The 16,001-nt window shown below is 35.4% G+C and overlaps 2 protein-coding genes across 12 annotated transcripts; both read right to left on the reverse strand.

Annotated features, from left to right (window-relative positions):
* Positions 1-1,311: 1,311 nt before the first annotated feature.
* On the reverse strand, positions 1,312-6,987 carry LOC118053325 (cyclin-dependent kinase G-2). 11 transcript variants are annotated; one of them, XR_012170607.1, is made up of 9 exons: positions 4,774-6,986; positions 4,316-4,451; positions 4,088-4,176; positions 3,789-3,900; positions 3,562-3,668; positions 3,093-3,466; positions 2,805-2,877; positions 1,782-1,862; positions 1,312-1,689 (listed from the first exon to the last, which is right to left on the reverse strand). XR_012170607.1 is itself a non-coding variant. In XM_073411121.1 (6 exons), exons 1-6 carry the CDS (start codon positions 6,480-6,482, stop codon positions 3,367-3,369), a joined length of 2,253 nt encoding a protein of 750 aa, XP_073267222.1. In that variant the 5' UTR covers positions 6,483-6,986; the 3' UTR covers positions 2,927-3,366. The 11 variants fall into 11 exon arrangements, 1 of the variants encoding a protein (XP_073267222.1); XR_012170605.1 differs by adding an exon at positions 2,269-2,305 and having other exon boundaries at positions 1,312-1,862; XR_012170606.1 differs by having other exon boundaries at positions 2,269-2,877.
* A 5,440-nt stretch (positions 6,988-12,427) lies between these two features.
* On the reverse strand, positions 12,428-15,786 carry LOC118053395 (uncharacterized). Its single transcript, XM_035064646.2, has 3 exons — positions 13,907-15,786; positions 13,715-13,796; positions 12,428-12,814 (listed from the first exon to the last, which is right to left on the reverse strand). The coding sequence occupies exons 1-3, from the start codon at positions 14,713-14,715 to the stop codon at positions 12,605-12,607; spliced, it is 1,101 nt and encodes a 366-aa protein (XP_034920537.1). The 5' UTR covers positions 14,716-15,786; the 3' UTR covers positions 12,428-12,604.
* Positions 15,787-16,001: the final 215 nt, after the last annotated feature.

Genomic DNA, 16,001 nt, shown 5'->3' on the forward strand with positions numbered 1-16,001 from the left:
TGGTAGGGAGTCAAGATATAGAATCTCTGGAGCACGAGCCTGAGAGCACCGCAGCAGTAAAATCTCAGAAATGGTTTCAAAATTGGAAGCCCTGTTACTTTACTTTTTTAGCCTTTTCTTTTTCCGGGAGCGTTGCCGGTTATATGCCTCGGTGAGTCTCTGGATTGACCATTGATGGATTAGCACATTGCACGCATCAACCGTGCATTTAACAATAGCGTGTACATTTGCAAGAGTCGAAGGTTTTCAACTTGATATTTGTCCTGCTGGCGTTGCTTATTATGGGTAGAATTCAGGGCCAAATATGAAGAGCTAAGAGTCCATTTGACACGATTTTTTTTTTTAAAAAAACAGTTTTTGATTTCGAGTAACAATTAAAAAAAATTTACAAGTAACTCGAGACAAAAATAAATCATAACGACTTTAAATTAAACATATTTAACAAAAAATAACTTATAATAACTCTTTCGAAGAGAGATTGTATAATTAAAATATAAAAGTTGAAAAATTTAAACTTTTGATTGAATTTATGCAACGTACACAGTGGAAACTCGTAAGATTTGAGAAGCAGGTAGGGGAGATTGCACAGGGTGGACGCTTTGAAACCATTCATTCTGCCAGCTACACTCGTTTTGCAGGTGATATAATGCATAATCAATGAGCAGGAAGATGCATTATAATGAGATATCTTGAGCAATTTGCCTCAAGGTCAGAAAAATCGTGGCTACAGAAGGGAAAAAACAAATACATACTCCGGATAACAGGTCCCGGCATACGCTCTCGGTATTTCATCACAAACTTCTTAAGGAATAATGGCTAGACCACTGATCAGTTTCATAAGCTTGAGCTAGACTGAACTGAGAAGAATATAACGTGAAGAGGGTTGAAACTCAAGGACAGTGGGAACAAACTAACAGATGAAAAGCACCACATCAACTACTCAACTAGCGAGCCAAAATGGCAATTGACTGGAGGTTCTAATCACTATTCTTAAGCAATAGATCTCCGTAATTTTTCACGGTGTCCCATAAAATCCTTATTCTGCATAAATGTAGTATTAACAATCCACCTAAGAGAAGCTTGAACATTCTTTATTACTTGGAAGAAAAAACAGCGCAGTCCCAATCAAGCTCGGACTTCTTAATTATGAAGAAACAAATTTTAGTTACGATTTTCTAACGTTTTACCACCTTCTGAACAAGCTTGCAAATCTTATTACCACCCTTCTTTTTATTAAAAAGGGCATCGCATCATCTGTTTTGATGCTTCATGCCTCGTTAAACTACTAATCTCTAAAAGGAAAACATCTACTTAATCCTGAAATATCAAATGGCAAATCTTGAAGACAGTAGAAAATGCTTAGCACAAACATTCAGGCAAGACTATAGAAGTGTGGAATAAACAACAAACACTCAGGGTTGCAGATTTTACGGGATTTTGGTCTCGTACTACTACTGAAACTTGAAACCCAACGAAAGTATTGCACTATCCCTGGACCTTGCTTAAGAGCCGTATAGTTAGAACTATATGAAACAAAGAAAAGAACTCCCCACCCCTTTCTTTTTCTCCCAAACAACGAACAAAATCCAACCCAATTGAAAAGCATGCTCCCAAGGATTAGAAGCACCAAGTCCTGAAGATTACCATCATAGGAACAGAACTAGTGCAGAACCACATGCATAAGAATGCCTAGAGGTACATCAACATCTAAAGGTAGTGAATATTAAGAGATTAAAAAAGAAAATCTGACACATAAGAACAAAACAAAGTTTGTGTTGTACCTCTATTGAGCCTGAAGACATCTAACTGAAAGTTCTATAAAATCCACAGCAGGTAACCTCCCCAACCTGCTAGCTTTGACACTGCAGTGACATCCACCGAAATTGTCATAAAAACATTCTGATTGGTCAAATGTTCAATCTTTTCACATCATCAAATGAAAAACAGGATGACAGGCTAGACATTTGCTCATGTGCATGCTGTTTAAATTTTGATACTTGAGAATTTCAATTCATGAAACTTGATGGGTATGGAACTAATAGCAGCATAAGGGACAAATAAACAACCAAGACAAAATGACAGTTTGAATACACAAAATGATATATTCTTCAATTAATGAAAAGCATGCAAAAACAAATCAAACAATTGATCTCCAATAACAAAGTAAGGTTCTGCAGGACCTATCCACTATCAATGAAAATCAGGCAGATAGAAGGAAGAACAAGTCAATTGTTTATATGCATGCCTTCTCACCCTTCCTCTGCTAACCTCTGGTTTGATCTTCTAGTGGTTAAGAGAGATCGAACTGAAAACAACATTGTCATCATTGTTTGGGCAAATTGTGAATCACCACCAATTTAAGTCAATATCATTGGTCAACAAAATCTTCAATTAAAAACATGGAAAACAATGTTTACATCTATTTGCTAGGGAGAAAAGGGCAACAACATTGGGGAAGGATAAATAGTACCACACTGCAACTGCAACTTTCATCAAGAATCACCAGAAGCTTGCACTACATAATCTTGCCTATATTACTGACATTTTCCTTCTTTCTTTTTTGATTTCTCCTTTTTTTTTCAAAAAAATAAAACAGTTATTTCTTAGCATCAATTTCTTGATATTCTGTGGTTGATAAGGGAAAGCTTGTGACATTAAGTTTTAAATAACAAGGAGTTATAGTCAAACAAATTAAAAAAATGGATTGACCAAGAATCGATTGTTTATGAGTTTCCACATTATGGATAGAATGCATAATCCAGATTCCAGTTGACATTCTGCAGATAACCAAATCAACAAATTACCTTTGATGCTCTATGTTATTGCCTATTTCTTTGTCAATGAAAAGCTAAGAACATCTCCTGGATTTCACACCAACTGTTTCTTGCAAACACAATGTCAATATTAAGAAGAAAAAAACTAGAGATGGAGAGAAGATAAAGAATAAAATAGAACTGGAAGTGGGCAGTAAACTAATACGGTTCTAATAACCAAAACCAAATTTTAAGAATGTTTACAATGCACCATGGAAAATATATGTTACATACAAAGTTTCAGCTAATATTTTAAAATGAAAAGCCATTGTGCCACACCTTGCGATGCAAGCAGTGTCCCAGGCGCATCCTATATGTTAACAAAGCAGGAGAACAAAGTTAGCCTGAAACATAGCTGGTTGACGGCAGGAGGCAAATATTTTCTCCATCCAAGTCACAAGAAGCCTGCTAAAAAGAAGTACAAATGATCGTCTGAGAAACAAGGTTCGCTACTTCCTTTCAATGGATATCTCTCACCTCAACCACATCTTGTGTCAGTAGCTTGCAAAACAAAAAAATTGCAATCCAGGGCCAAGGTTGACCAATTAATCTCTCAGCCAAACAAACCACTGGTCCCTAACTCCCCTTGTTGCGACTCCTTTCTCCGCTGCTCTTCTAAAGGATCTGGACTCTTCCTTATTCTTCGGAGACGCCTAATTATAACAAGAAAATAACCTAAATGAGTAAATAAAAAATAAATGGACTGGTTGATAAATAAATGCTTGAAATTGTTTCTCTTTTAAAATACCTGTCTTGAGCATGCTGAGCAGGAAAAGTAGGCATAAAATCTTTAGACTTTGGAAGAGGAACTTCACGAAACCAGTCATGGTTAAGAGCAGCTTCAGCAGTAATTCGCTGCAAGAAAAACACAATGAGCCTTATCAAACCACTATAGCAATCAACTAAGGTATTTATTCCAAACAAAAAAAAATCAACTGACTGTAAAGCAAGGTCTTCACTTAATTTGTTATCTACCTTCTCAGGGTCATAGGTAAGAAGTTTGTTCAACAAATCAAACCCAGAATCAGAAAGAACCGGTGATCCAGTGAAGGATGTTGCTGGAAATTTCTTACGCAGCAGGTTATACCTGAAATGAACATATCAGGTGGTTAATGCAAAATATCAAGAATGACGTGTAACAGAGAAGTGTCGCAATGGAGGCCAGATAACCAGACCAGAATCACCCAGCTGGAAGCCTGGGAAAACAGCAGCAAACATAAGAACAACTGCTTGTTATTAACTTGATAAAAAAGTTGATGAAAATTGATACTTACTGATGCTTGACAAAGTTGACCTTCACTCCAGGTAGCTTGGAAAACCCAGGCCAGATTGTCTCATTTGGTGTACCAAGGATTCGGAAAATCTGCAATTAAAAAGGCCCAGAGAGGAGTAATTAAACTGCTCACTCAATAAGCATAGCAGTGGAAGTTTTAATGATCAGGGCAGGTGGGAATCAACTGAACAAGTTTACCTTGTATTATTTTGCTGGAAATTTAATTTACCTTGTCAAGTTGATCTACTTCTGTTTTTCCATTAAACAGAGGTCCCTTCGATAACAGTTCAGCCATAATGCAGCCCAGGGACCACATGTCAATTGTCGTTGAATATTGCTTGGCTCCCAAAAGTAATTCTGGTGCCCTGGATAAATGGAAGAGAACATCAAACACTCGACACCAAAGGGAGGATGCATGTCTATATGATGCATCAATGTAAAGAGACTACAATCATCAGGATCAGGCACCTCAGAAAAATTTCAGGACAAATAGCGCAGAAATACTTCAAAAGTAAAGATACCACAAACCATTTGCAAAAACAGTGTGAAATCAAGTTGAAAATAAACCCAGGCCTATAGAAACAAGAAAACACAAACAGGATACCTAACACTAAAATAAAATAAATCAAAGAAAACTGCAAGCCAAAGATATGCAAGTTGGAGTGCTACATGTACAGTTCAGCTTACCTGTACCACAGAGTAACCACCAAATGAGTGTATGTTTTTAACGGGCTTCCATATTGACGAGCCAGCCCAAAGTCACAGATCTTCAACTCACCACGATTATTCAAGAGCAGATTTGACGTTTTCAGATCTCGATGAAGAACCCAATTATCATGAAGATACTTCACACCCTCCAACAACTGGAGCATTAAGCATTTAACTTCACTCTGACTAAATGGCTGTCGCATTGACTCCATGAGTCCTTTGAGGTCATGCTCCATGTACTCCATCACCATAAAAATGCTATCAAGGCTACTCCCTACCACAACTTCTTTAACATCAACAACTGAAGGATGATGAAAAGAAAGAAGAATGTTTATTTCCCTAAGAGAAGTCAGTGGAAAACCTTCACGTTCTTTCTCCATCTTTACCTTCTTCAATGCTACAATTTCCCCAGTCTTCTTGTCTCTGGCTCTATATACAACACCATAAGTGCCCTCATCTATTTTATTTAGTCTCTCAAACTCATCAACACTTCTACACCCCTGAAGCATGTTTACACTTCTTTGAGGTGGACCTGCAGGTTCTGGTGTTTTGCAAGAATCATCTTCATCCTCAGGATCTGTATCAGAATCACTGTTATTGTGTTCCTCATCAATTTCCATGTAGTCATCCCTCCCAGAACCATTCCCATGATAATCATCCCCACTCAAAGACCTAGCACAGGTGCCTCGCTCATCAGATTCTGACGACCTCCCTCTAGCCACATCAGAACCTTCTCTCTTAAAATCCCCAGGATCTGGAGTTGATAACTTGGTGCGTGCTCTGGAATCCAAAAACTCCAAATGAGGCATCTTCTTCCTCCTTATAGGAATTTCCTGATCTTCCACAATTTCACCTTCATCAACAGGAGAATTGTTGCCAGCTGCCCATCGTGAAGATGAGATATTCCTCATTGGAACATAATCCTCGTCTTCTATGTGCTCTGCTTCCTGGTCATTGCCCCACTGCTCCTCCATTGGCGATGAAGCCAACTCTACAGGTGACTCAGACACAGAATTGCCAACCGATCCCTTCAGCGGTGAAGAAGATAGCAAATTCTGGTTTTTACTACTTTTAACAGGAGATATCCCGACACCTCCTTCTGGAATAAAACTAGGTGACTGGCGGTATGCCTTAGGCAGGGGTGGCGGTGGAGGGAGAGCAGTCACTGCAGGGGGGCTCCCACTTTTTGATGAGTTACTCACTGGTTTGTCATCTCTATCCCAGACTATAGGAGAAAACTTCCTCTTCTTCTCCACAGGCGTCCGAGTCCCATTCTCCACTACTTTTAAAACTTCACTATCTTTGTGAGCATGTGACTCGGAGTCAATTGCGTCATCGGACCCACTCTCACTAGACAGCTCACCTGGCTCCCTATCCGTGGCCCTAACTGAAAGCCCACACTTCCGTGGACCATGGGCACCACCACTACCACTGCTTCCTGAATCACTTCTACCAGAAGACGAACTATACCCACCATTAGTCACTTCTCTCTCCCTGATATCCTTCTGCCTAACCCTGGCTCTATCCCTTAATTCCCAAACTCGACCCCTATCGTTCTCACCATTGCCATTCTCAATTCTATCAAATTTATCCTTAGAATAAGGAAAATCTTCCCTTGACAATTCAGAATCAGACTCGTGATCCCTGGATTCATTATCGTGACAACCCCCATATCTCCCAGCGGCCATATATCCGAAACTCAAAGCTTCACAGCACAAAACCCTAATTCCAATACGAATTACCCTTTATTATGGCCTATGAAAACTTAACCCCGCCAAATTTTTTTCAAACTTTCCCGAACTCGCTAAAATTAAATTCGAAACCCTAAGGCAAGTGTAATTGAGATCCAAAAGTAACACAAGCTAAGCGATAAGAAAGTTAAAAAAAAATTAAATTAAATTTCCTGAAAATTAATCGATCAAGCTCCAAACTTGCTCTAAATTCAAAAGGGGTGTAGAAAACAGAGGTTCGAAACCCTAGTAATCAACAAACGAGAAAAAGAGAGAGCCAAGTGATAAAATCTCGACCTCGAAGTGAAGTTACGGCATTTGGCTAGAGAGAGAGATCTGGGCTTACCTATAAGAGATAGAAAGACGGCGACCGCCGCTTCTGTTCTACAGATGTAGAGGAGAGCGAGGATGCAAAGTACCCTCGATCGGAAAAGAGAGCCTCAAAGCGATCGCGAAAGAGAGTTTTAAAGATGCGCGCAATCGCCAATGATGGGTCACTATTCTTTTCAAGGGTAAATTATATTTCAGCCCTTATAAGTTCTCTAATATTCTACTTCGGTCCTCCTTCAAAATTCAGCGATAGATAATTAGTGATGATCTTCTTCTAGTCTGAAAAACAGTTGATCAACGTGTTCATTTTTGTCCACAGTATAACTAGATGCACAAACATGTTTTTTTTCGTATGATGCTGTGCTTGTAGGCATATTATAGTTGGATTGTCGTATATGATTAATTGTTTATGTTTTTATTTTAGTTTCTCTATCCTAACAACTAAAATACATAATTATCCTGCATTTGTTTGTTATTTGTTTGGATCTGGCTACCACATCAAACCAAAAATCCTTGGGTCTAGCAATCCTATACAAGTGTATTATGGACCAAGATACAATCTGATGTAGACTTGTATAGTAAATTTTCTAAGCTTTGAAGGCTTGAGATGAAGCTAATGTTGTTTTTCATATAAAGTTTAATTATCATTTTGTTCTTTAGTTGAAAAAATTAAAGCTCTAGTTGTGGGGGTATTTCAGTATTTTTCATAAGCTCATTGGTATTAAACATTTCATAAGGGGTATGGTAGTTTTTTGACAATTATTTACATTGTAAAAATATTATTCTATCCCCGAGGTTAATAAAATTAAGACATGTTGCCTAAGGGTCTTTTTACCTTTCATAAACTGTTAAATAGTTAAAATACATCTCTAGCCTTGGAAAAGACAAAAAATAAACTTTGCACGTAGGAGTATTTTTTTTTGTTTTCACACTGTTTTTTGTGTAATTTTCTATAATCATGGGAATATCTTGGTATTTTGATATTGTTTTACTATTTTTAAATTCAAAAGGTTGAGTTGGACCTATGTTTAATTAAGTTTGGCACAAAAGCAATACCTAAATTACTTGGGTGTCAGGCTCAAGTAACATAGGTCTGACATTTTTGCCAATGTGGATACTGGATATGACATGGTTGTCAAACCCAAGTAAATTGGGTTTGGCATGATTGACAGACCGAAATCGCTCAGATCCAACATGGTTGTCAGACCTAAAACATTTAAAACATTATCTACACTCTTGATATTTTTTTTACATTTTAAAAAAATTGATATTGACCCACTACAAAACTCAGACCAATATATTAGTATAATAATAAAAAAAAAAAAACTCAAAACTAATCCATGTTTTATAGTAGATTCATTACAGACATGTATAGTATAATTATTATATTGCCCTTCTCTATACAAAGTTTTTGCCTTGCTTGCAAAGATATAATAATATTTTTCATGGGATATAGAGGCTATTTGCAAATTGAGTGGGGATAATTTAGTAGTTTATATTTTTCTTACAGTTAAAATGCATAAATGCCCTTAAAAGGAAAAAGAAAGAAAAAAAAGGCTCTTAGGGCTTTTGTGTAATTTTCTTTTTTACAAACAATACAATTACTTCATTATCCTTAAAGTCAATAAAATTAAAGGATGAGTCAAAGGGTATTTTAGTATTTTTTTGTATGATTTTTTTGTTAACTCTATTTGGGTTTAGTATTTTCATAAATAAAAATAAAAAAAGAAAGAAAAAGTTGGGCAAACACTAGCAAATGGATGCCACCTGCGCCTTTCAGGCAGCACGTGAAACGGTCAAAATTTCTCAACTGTCGTGTTGTTGGAAGTGTCTAGTGGACAAAATTTTTATGGGACGGCGTGTGCTGCTCAAATCACAATGATTTGGTAGCAGTTAACTTTTTTTTCCCTCCTCTTATCTTTTCTCTCTATTCCTTGAAATTCATGGTAGGTCAGTCAAAAATCAGAGTTGTCATCCTATTTATTTGTCTTTCAATTATGATCATCTTTTTTTGTATTGGTCTTTCTTTTTTCTGAATTCTTTTTTAGATTTTTTTTTAATTTTATCATTTCCATTTGATTTTGTTTTGTTTCTATGTCAAATATGACACTCATTCCCTTGATTATCCTTTTTTACCACTTTCTTTGTTTGGTTTTTATCTTTCAATTTTGTCTCTCAACATTTTATTTCATTTCTTTTTTCTTCTAGATTGAGTCCTTGTTTTTTTTTTTAGTTTTTTTTTTCAATTTTATCCCTCAACATTTTACTTTATTTGTTTTTTATTCAATGTTGGTTTTCATTTTTTTAATTCTTCCTTTTTATCCTTTTCTTTCTTTATTTTATTTCTCGATTAATTTTATTTGTTTTTTATTCAATGTTGGTCTTCATTCTTTTAATTCTTATTTTTTATCCTTTTCTTTCTTTATTTTATTTCTCAATTAATTTCCTCATCATTTTTTTCATTAGCTTTTATACTAGATTTGATCCTCATTATTTTTTTATTATTTTTTTTTAATTTTTTGATGGTTAAGAATTTTATTCAAGGATTTTTTTTTTATCTTTTATAGGGTCATATCGGACCCATGACCAAAGCTGTTAGTTTCAAATATCAGCCCGATTTAACATTTGTTCTTTTTTTTTCATCATTTGATATTAGTATATTAGGCCTTGAGCCTTTTCTTTTCTTTTGTTTCCTTCCTCTAGGGTTATCCAGAGTCGCTGGTTAGTCAAGTTAACACATGTTGCTTTGTATTTTTTTTTTAATTCCATCATTTGACATTGAGTTATCAGGTCTTGAGGTTTCTTGTTTTTTATACCTTTTCTCTCTATAGAGTTATCCCGGATCGCAGGTTTGTTATGTTAATCTAGCATGACTTGAGATTTTTCCTGATGTTTTTTTATTTATTTATTCGGCTTTGATCCTCTTTTCAGGTCATTTTCAATAAAAATAATTTTTCTATCTCAATCTCATGTCGTGAATGGTGGGAGTGAACCCGATTTGATCCAATTTGTTTTTACGTTTCTTTTTAAAAAATATATATATATTTTTTAATTTTATTATTTAGAATTAGCTTTGTCAGCGTCCTATTTTTTCCCCTTTCTTTCCTCTAGGATTGTTTTAGGTTGTGAGGTAGTTAAGTTAATCCGGGTTCACTCAAATCATTATAATTAAAATCTTTTTTATATTAGAAAAAAATTAATCCATCTCACATCGTCCGGTAAAAAGAAAATAAAGTTGAAACCTAAAACACTCTCCAATTATACTGTGATGCTCCCTTTGTTTTGTTGGAATTTAAAATGAAGGAGCTGCCAGCCTAATTATAAAAACTTAGATGGTGCGGGTTAAAGAAAAAAAAAAAAAAGGAACCCGGTCTGACCGGTTTAATCGTTTCTTGTCACCGAGCAAGCTGAATTTGGACATAACTTTGACTTAAGTAAGGAAGATAAAATTACACATAACATTAATTAATGAGATACCGTATTTACTTAATTTGATAAGTAAATCTAATTTCTATACTAACTACTAGACACAACTCTCTCTTTTTATTGTATAAAAAAAAATTAAATTGAAAAAAAATATAATTATTATTGTAGTAGCAATTATTTTTTAAAATATTTTTTTATTTAAAAATATATCAAAATAATATATATTTATATTTTTAAATTTATTATTAATATTAACATATAAAAATGATTTAAAAAATATTTAAAAAATTAATTTTAATGTGGTCAACAGAATAACAAGCACGTAATTTAACTTGCAAGCTTGCGAATCTAACATATAGCTTAAAAGCTACGACCTTATCTTGAGCCCAAAGAGATGACAAGATAAGATACTTGTTTGGTGTTGGTTTTCAGATCATTTTTACTTTTAGCTTCTCTTACCCTTTTTTTTATAAGTTCATTGTAATTTTTTAAATATTTAATTCTTCTCATCTGTGAAATAGTTTATATTTGTGTTTTTTTTTTCATGTGTTTATAATTATTTAAGATTTTAATTAAACTCGAATAAAATTATAATTATAAAAGTGAAAAATATAATTATTTGTAATTATAAATTGTCAAAGAACCATTTCAACCCAAAAGCTTAACCTGTTAGGTGAGATCCCATGATATGATTTATATTATTTTCGAGAATATTTTCTCAAATGAAAGTCCTTTGAGCTTGAAATTTGCACATACTCACATTATTTTGTGTTTAATTTTTATCAAATAAATAGGGATGGTGAGATTCGAACTCGTAACTGTTTGATCATCAAAACTCTGATACCATATCAAAGAACTATCTCAACCCAAAAGCTTAAACTGTTAAATAAGATTTTATGATATAATTTATATTATTCTCTAATATAAATCTTGTTTTTTCAAAAAAAAAATTTAATTATAATTGGCATAAAGTGATGCTCTGAATTTTTTCAAGCACGGTAATAACCGACAACAATAAAATTTTACAACAATGATTTTTATTTCTTTAATAAAAAAATTAAAAAATGCTATAGAGTAAGAGAAATATAGATAACAATTTTTCAAAAGCGTTGTAAAGATATCATAGGAAATTTCCTCAAACATGAACTTATTTGAGAAAAGAAAAACTAAAAATCTTGATTTATTGGTACTAAAAGGAATTATAGAACTTATAAGTTCTGTTTTTAAATATAAAATTATCTGCCCTTTTCTTTTCATACTTCCATTGACTAGAATTTCTCCTCCATCATTGACCATTGGTTCAGGACAAAGGGAACAGAGAAGAGGAAGCAGGCCCACTGGCCACTACTTTCCTGCCAGTGGATATAATGACTGACATAAATCATACAATTAAAGTTTTATTATTATCGGACTGCTGGGCTGCACATTTCTGTGTTGCAGTCATTTTTATGTGTTATTTATTGGTTATTTTTTTAAATAATATTTATTTAAAAATTTATAAAAATAATATATTTTTATTATTTTAAATTTTAGTCATTAAAACAATATAAAAACACCAAAAAATATAATTAATTTAAAATCAATAAATAAATAATTTTTATTTTTTTTAAAAAAAATATTTTTGAAAGGTGAAGCTCTTAATCTTCTTCTTGATTTCTCTTCTGTCCAGCTATAAATGCCATTGGAATCTGACGAAGGAGAGGTTGAATTAGGACTGCTGACAAAAAGCTTGTTTATATGGAACGAGCAGCAGCATTGCTTTAGGGCGGTTTTTTAAAGTTTTTTATATGCTGAGATATATTTTTAAAATATTATTTTTAAGATCAGTATATTAAAACAATTTAAAATATAAAAAAAAAATTAATTTTTTAAAAAACACAATTACAGTCATATTTTCAAAAAGCCTTTTTTAGCTTAAAAGAGAACAGCCATGGAAACAAATTTAAGAACAACAAATTAAAATGCGTAAATGCTTCAGCTTTTCCAGTTACTATACAACTACTCATTGCAAAGAAGGCTTACAAGAGAATGTTTTTTTCTTTAAATATATCAAATTAATATTAATACATCAATTTAAAAACATAAAAATTATTAATTTTAAATAAATAAATAAAATTTATTTTAAGAAAAAAACACTATCTAAACCACGTTCCTGACACTTAGTCAAAGTGGGCAATCCAAATTTTATTAGAGGAACAATAGCTATGAACGCAATTGCAGAATTCAACATATGAAATGAATCCACAAGTTCGAATATGTATATAAAAAGGGTGATATGGGAACGGTTACTAGCAGATGTTACATGTAAATACAGTGCTGTGTTGCTACCAGCACAGGGAAGGTAACTTGAAGGAGAACGAAGAGGGCAAGTGCCCCGTCGTCCTCATATGATCTGCCTTCTCAGAAGTCTTGACAGCTTTCTCATTCAGTTTGGCCTCTGCATTTGCTCGTTTCTCTTCAGCTATTCTCTTAGTCGAGGCCAGTTTGTTTGCCATCCGTTCTTGAGCTCTGGCTTTCAGCCTCTCAGCCTTCACCTATACATGTATGGAAGATACATCAGCAAGCAGACAGGCCAAATCGCACAGAGACCACGGCAAAAACCCGAGCAGTGGTCTTTGTAGCAAACTAGGGCGGTCATTTGGCGTTAAAGAATAATATAAATTATATTCTAGAATTTCACCTAATAACTTAAGTTTTTGGGTTGAGATGGTTTTTCGACATTGTATCAGAGCTTTGATGACTTAGTGGTCACGAGTTCGAATTTCACTATCCTTATTTATTTGATAAAATTAAACACAAGATAATATGAGTCTATCCAAGTTTAAAACCCAAATGATTTTTATTTAAGGGAGTGTGTTAAAGAATAATATAAATCATATCTTAAAACCTCATCTAATAACTTATGTTTCTGGAGTGAGATGATTCTTTGATGTACTGTTTCTAGAAGTGACTCGAGGCCTCATAAACAGCAATCATTGTAAGCACTGAGGCAGATGTGATGATCGAGGCATGAATTTGCAACCTGTTAAAGGGCCTTGCCTGGGATAAGTTCTCATGGGCAGTGCAGACTGTTATAAGTCTTCCTTGTCATCATTTCATGGCAGTAGGAACCATGGCGATGAGATCTATGCTAATGGAGGAGTTTTGTTATGAAGAAGCTAAATCACAAAAGACATCAATGCGGTAGTGCTTAGGTTGATTAGTATGTGATCAACGAAATGCTGATTTCTTGCATTTTGGATTTGTAGGAAGCCATGTGTTGAGAAAACGAGCTACATGTTGGTCTTCATTTCTTCAAGAAAGATGGCAATAGGGGAAACACAACTTTTTGGGACCCTACTTTTGCTAACAATTTTGAGTACAAGTAGAGACATTTCAGAAATCAACGGATGAAAATTAAAGTGATTCTGTCTTGAATGGATTGGCAATCATACCTCCATTTTCCGCATTTCCATTTCTGCTTTCCTCTTCTCGTGATTTTCCCAGGCTTGGATCTTCACCTCTTCACGCTTATACCTACATATACATGATGAGCGACCAATTTTAAGGACATGAAATTCATATATATGAAGTTAGAGTTAATCAGGTTAAAAGAACGAGCAGAGGTGAAAGTCACAGGGGAACACCTTGCCATGGATTTGGCTCGCTCTGCTTCATCCCAGGCCATCGCTCTGGCTTCTAGAGCATTCATCTTCCTTGCTTGATCTGAATCCATATTCTCAGGTATCCTGGAACCATTAAGTTCTTGTCCATGGTGCCTTGTTGCACTAACATCCCCGGGAGTCTCGCCTCTACTTTCAGTCACTGCTAGACCAGTTTGATAGCCTTCGTTGCCCTGCAACCCATGCTGGCCCCTTACTGGGGTGGAAGATCCTGAAGATATGGGACTCCTCGCCGCCGGTGTTGTGGCTCTAATTGGTGTTGCTGTTCTTGACGGCTCTTGGCTTGCAATGGGGGTCATCTCAGTCCCCATGTCCCTAACACAGACTGATCTGACAGCATTCATTGTTGAGTTCTGCACAGGCTTGTTTATTCTCCACACCGACTCATCGCAATCTACGTTCTTTGTCTCCACTTCATACTGATTCATGATTGAAATGGAACACCCATTTTCTGCTCTTCCTTCAACTTCATCTTCTCCACTTGAATAGTCCTGTTCCCTCTGAGGAACTGGAGCTATCAGTCTCCTATCGTCGGCATTTGAGTTTCTTGGCTTGCTTTCTTTCTTATCACCTCCCCCTCCTCTTGACAATCCCACTAGCCATTTTTGCGCATCATCCCATTTGGATGGTGTTGGTTTGCCTAAAGCTGTTCGGTGATGACCACTGCGACAAGCTCCATTGCCCTTATGAAACTCAAAACTAATTGCATTGCCACTTGAAATCTCCTGAGTTGGTCCATGATTGTAACACCCTTTATCCTCTACAGATCTCATCCTCTCAAATCTCCCCACTCACACAGTCACTCCAAAGGACAAGCAAATGTATGATGTCTGCCCACTTAAAAAACCAAAGTCCCAGTTAGCTTGCTATGTGAGTTATGAACAGTCTAATTCATATCCAATGAAGAGTAGATCCTAAGTCAGCAAGATGGTTCAGATCCTATCTTGAAATGTAAACCGTTGGCTGCATTGGATCTCTAACTGTGTACAGTACGTCAGTGAAAAGACATTGAAGCACTAAAAGGGGATTTGGCGAGGAAGCTGCTGATTACTGTAAGAACAAAAGAACTAATTGCTTGACACTAGCTAATCAAAGACTTGCCATCTAAATTTTTCTGTTAACAAGACACAAAGGACATATTAAATCCAACACCCTCTCTGTGCAGGAAACCTGTGGTCTTCTCTTACAAGTGATTAAAGCACAAATTCCAAAATGGTTTGCATCAAGCAAAGACCAATAATGCTCAACAGGAACCCCTCAGGGTCCAAAATATCTGCAACTCCCTTCTGTACACATCTAGGGACCCATTCTTAACGTAACCAAATGGATAACTAGTTCCACATCTAATCCTCCATCAGCAACACATTAGCGGGGGAGAGAGAGAGAGGTTGGAAAGGCTAAGAGTAACGCTTTGCTTGTACGAGCCAGGAAGCTTGAAAGCATATAGCAGTGGTGCGTTTTATGTTCAGTGTTCTAGCCAGAATCAGAAACCATCAAGGCTTGATAACTGTCTAGAGCCACCAGAAAGATTGAGCAGAGAATTCATTTTGGTTATGCAAACAACAGGAAAGCCAGGTGTGGGTTTGATTTTGCAGTGAAAGAAAAGCTAATCTGCAGGGAATGATACCTTGAAACCATGAACTCTTGAGACTAGCAGGGCCATATACAGGGAAGTTCAGATCCATTGTCCAACGAAAAAAATATTATAGAAATTAACCTCGACGGTTGAAACTCGAAATGCATGGCAGTAGCAGTGAAAAAGGGTTTAGCTACAAAGCGGTTTCCAATCATTTGATTACGTCTCGAACCGGTCCTGTAATTATAATTACTGGCATGTTAATCCCCAAATGACAACCGCCCAACATGTTAGTCAGTTCGTGTCACAGCCTCATGATGGCAAGTTCTTCACTCTTGCGAGACCAAGGAATTAATGCCCCTTTTGATTTTAGGAAAACATTTGTGAAATTAATCGAATTTTAGAAAAATAGTTTTCCACAGAGAAAAAATTAACCTTTTCAAAAAAGAAAGTGTTTTTGCGATGCAATTTATAACAATTTCA

The sequence above is a fragment of the Populus alba genome, chromosome 8 (genome assembly GCF_005239225.2).
Source record: "Populus alba chromosome 8, ASM523922v2, whole genome shotgun sequence".
Classification (NCBI taxonomy): Eukaryota; Viridiplantae; Streptophyta; class Magnoliopsida; order Malpighiales; family Salicaceae; genus Populus; species Populus alba.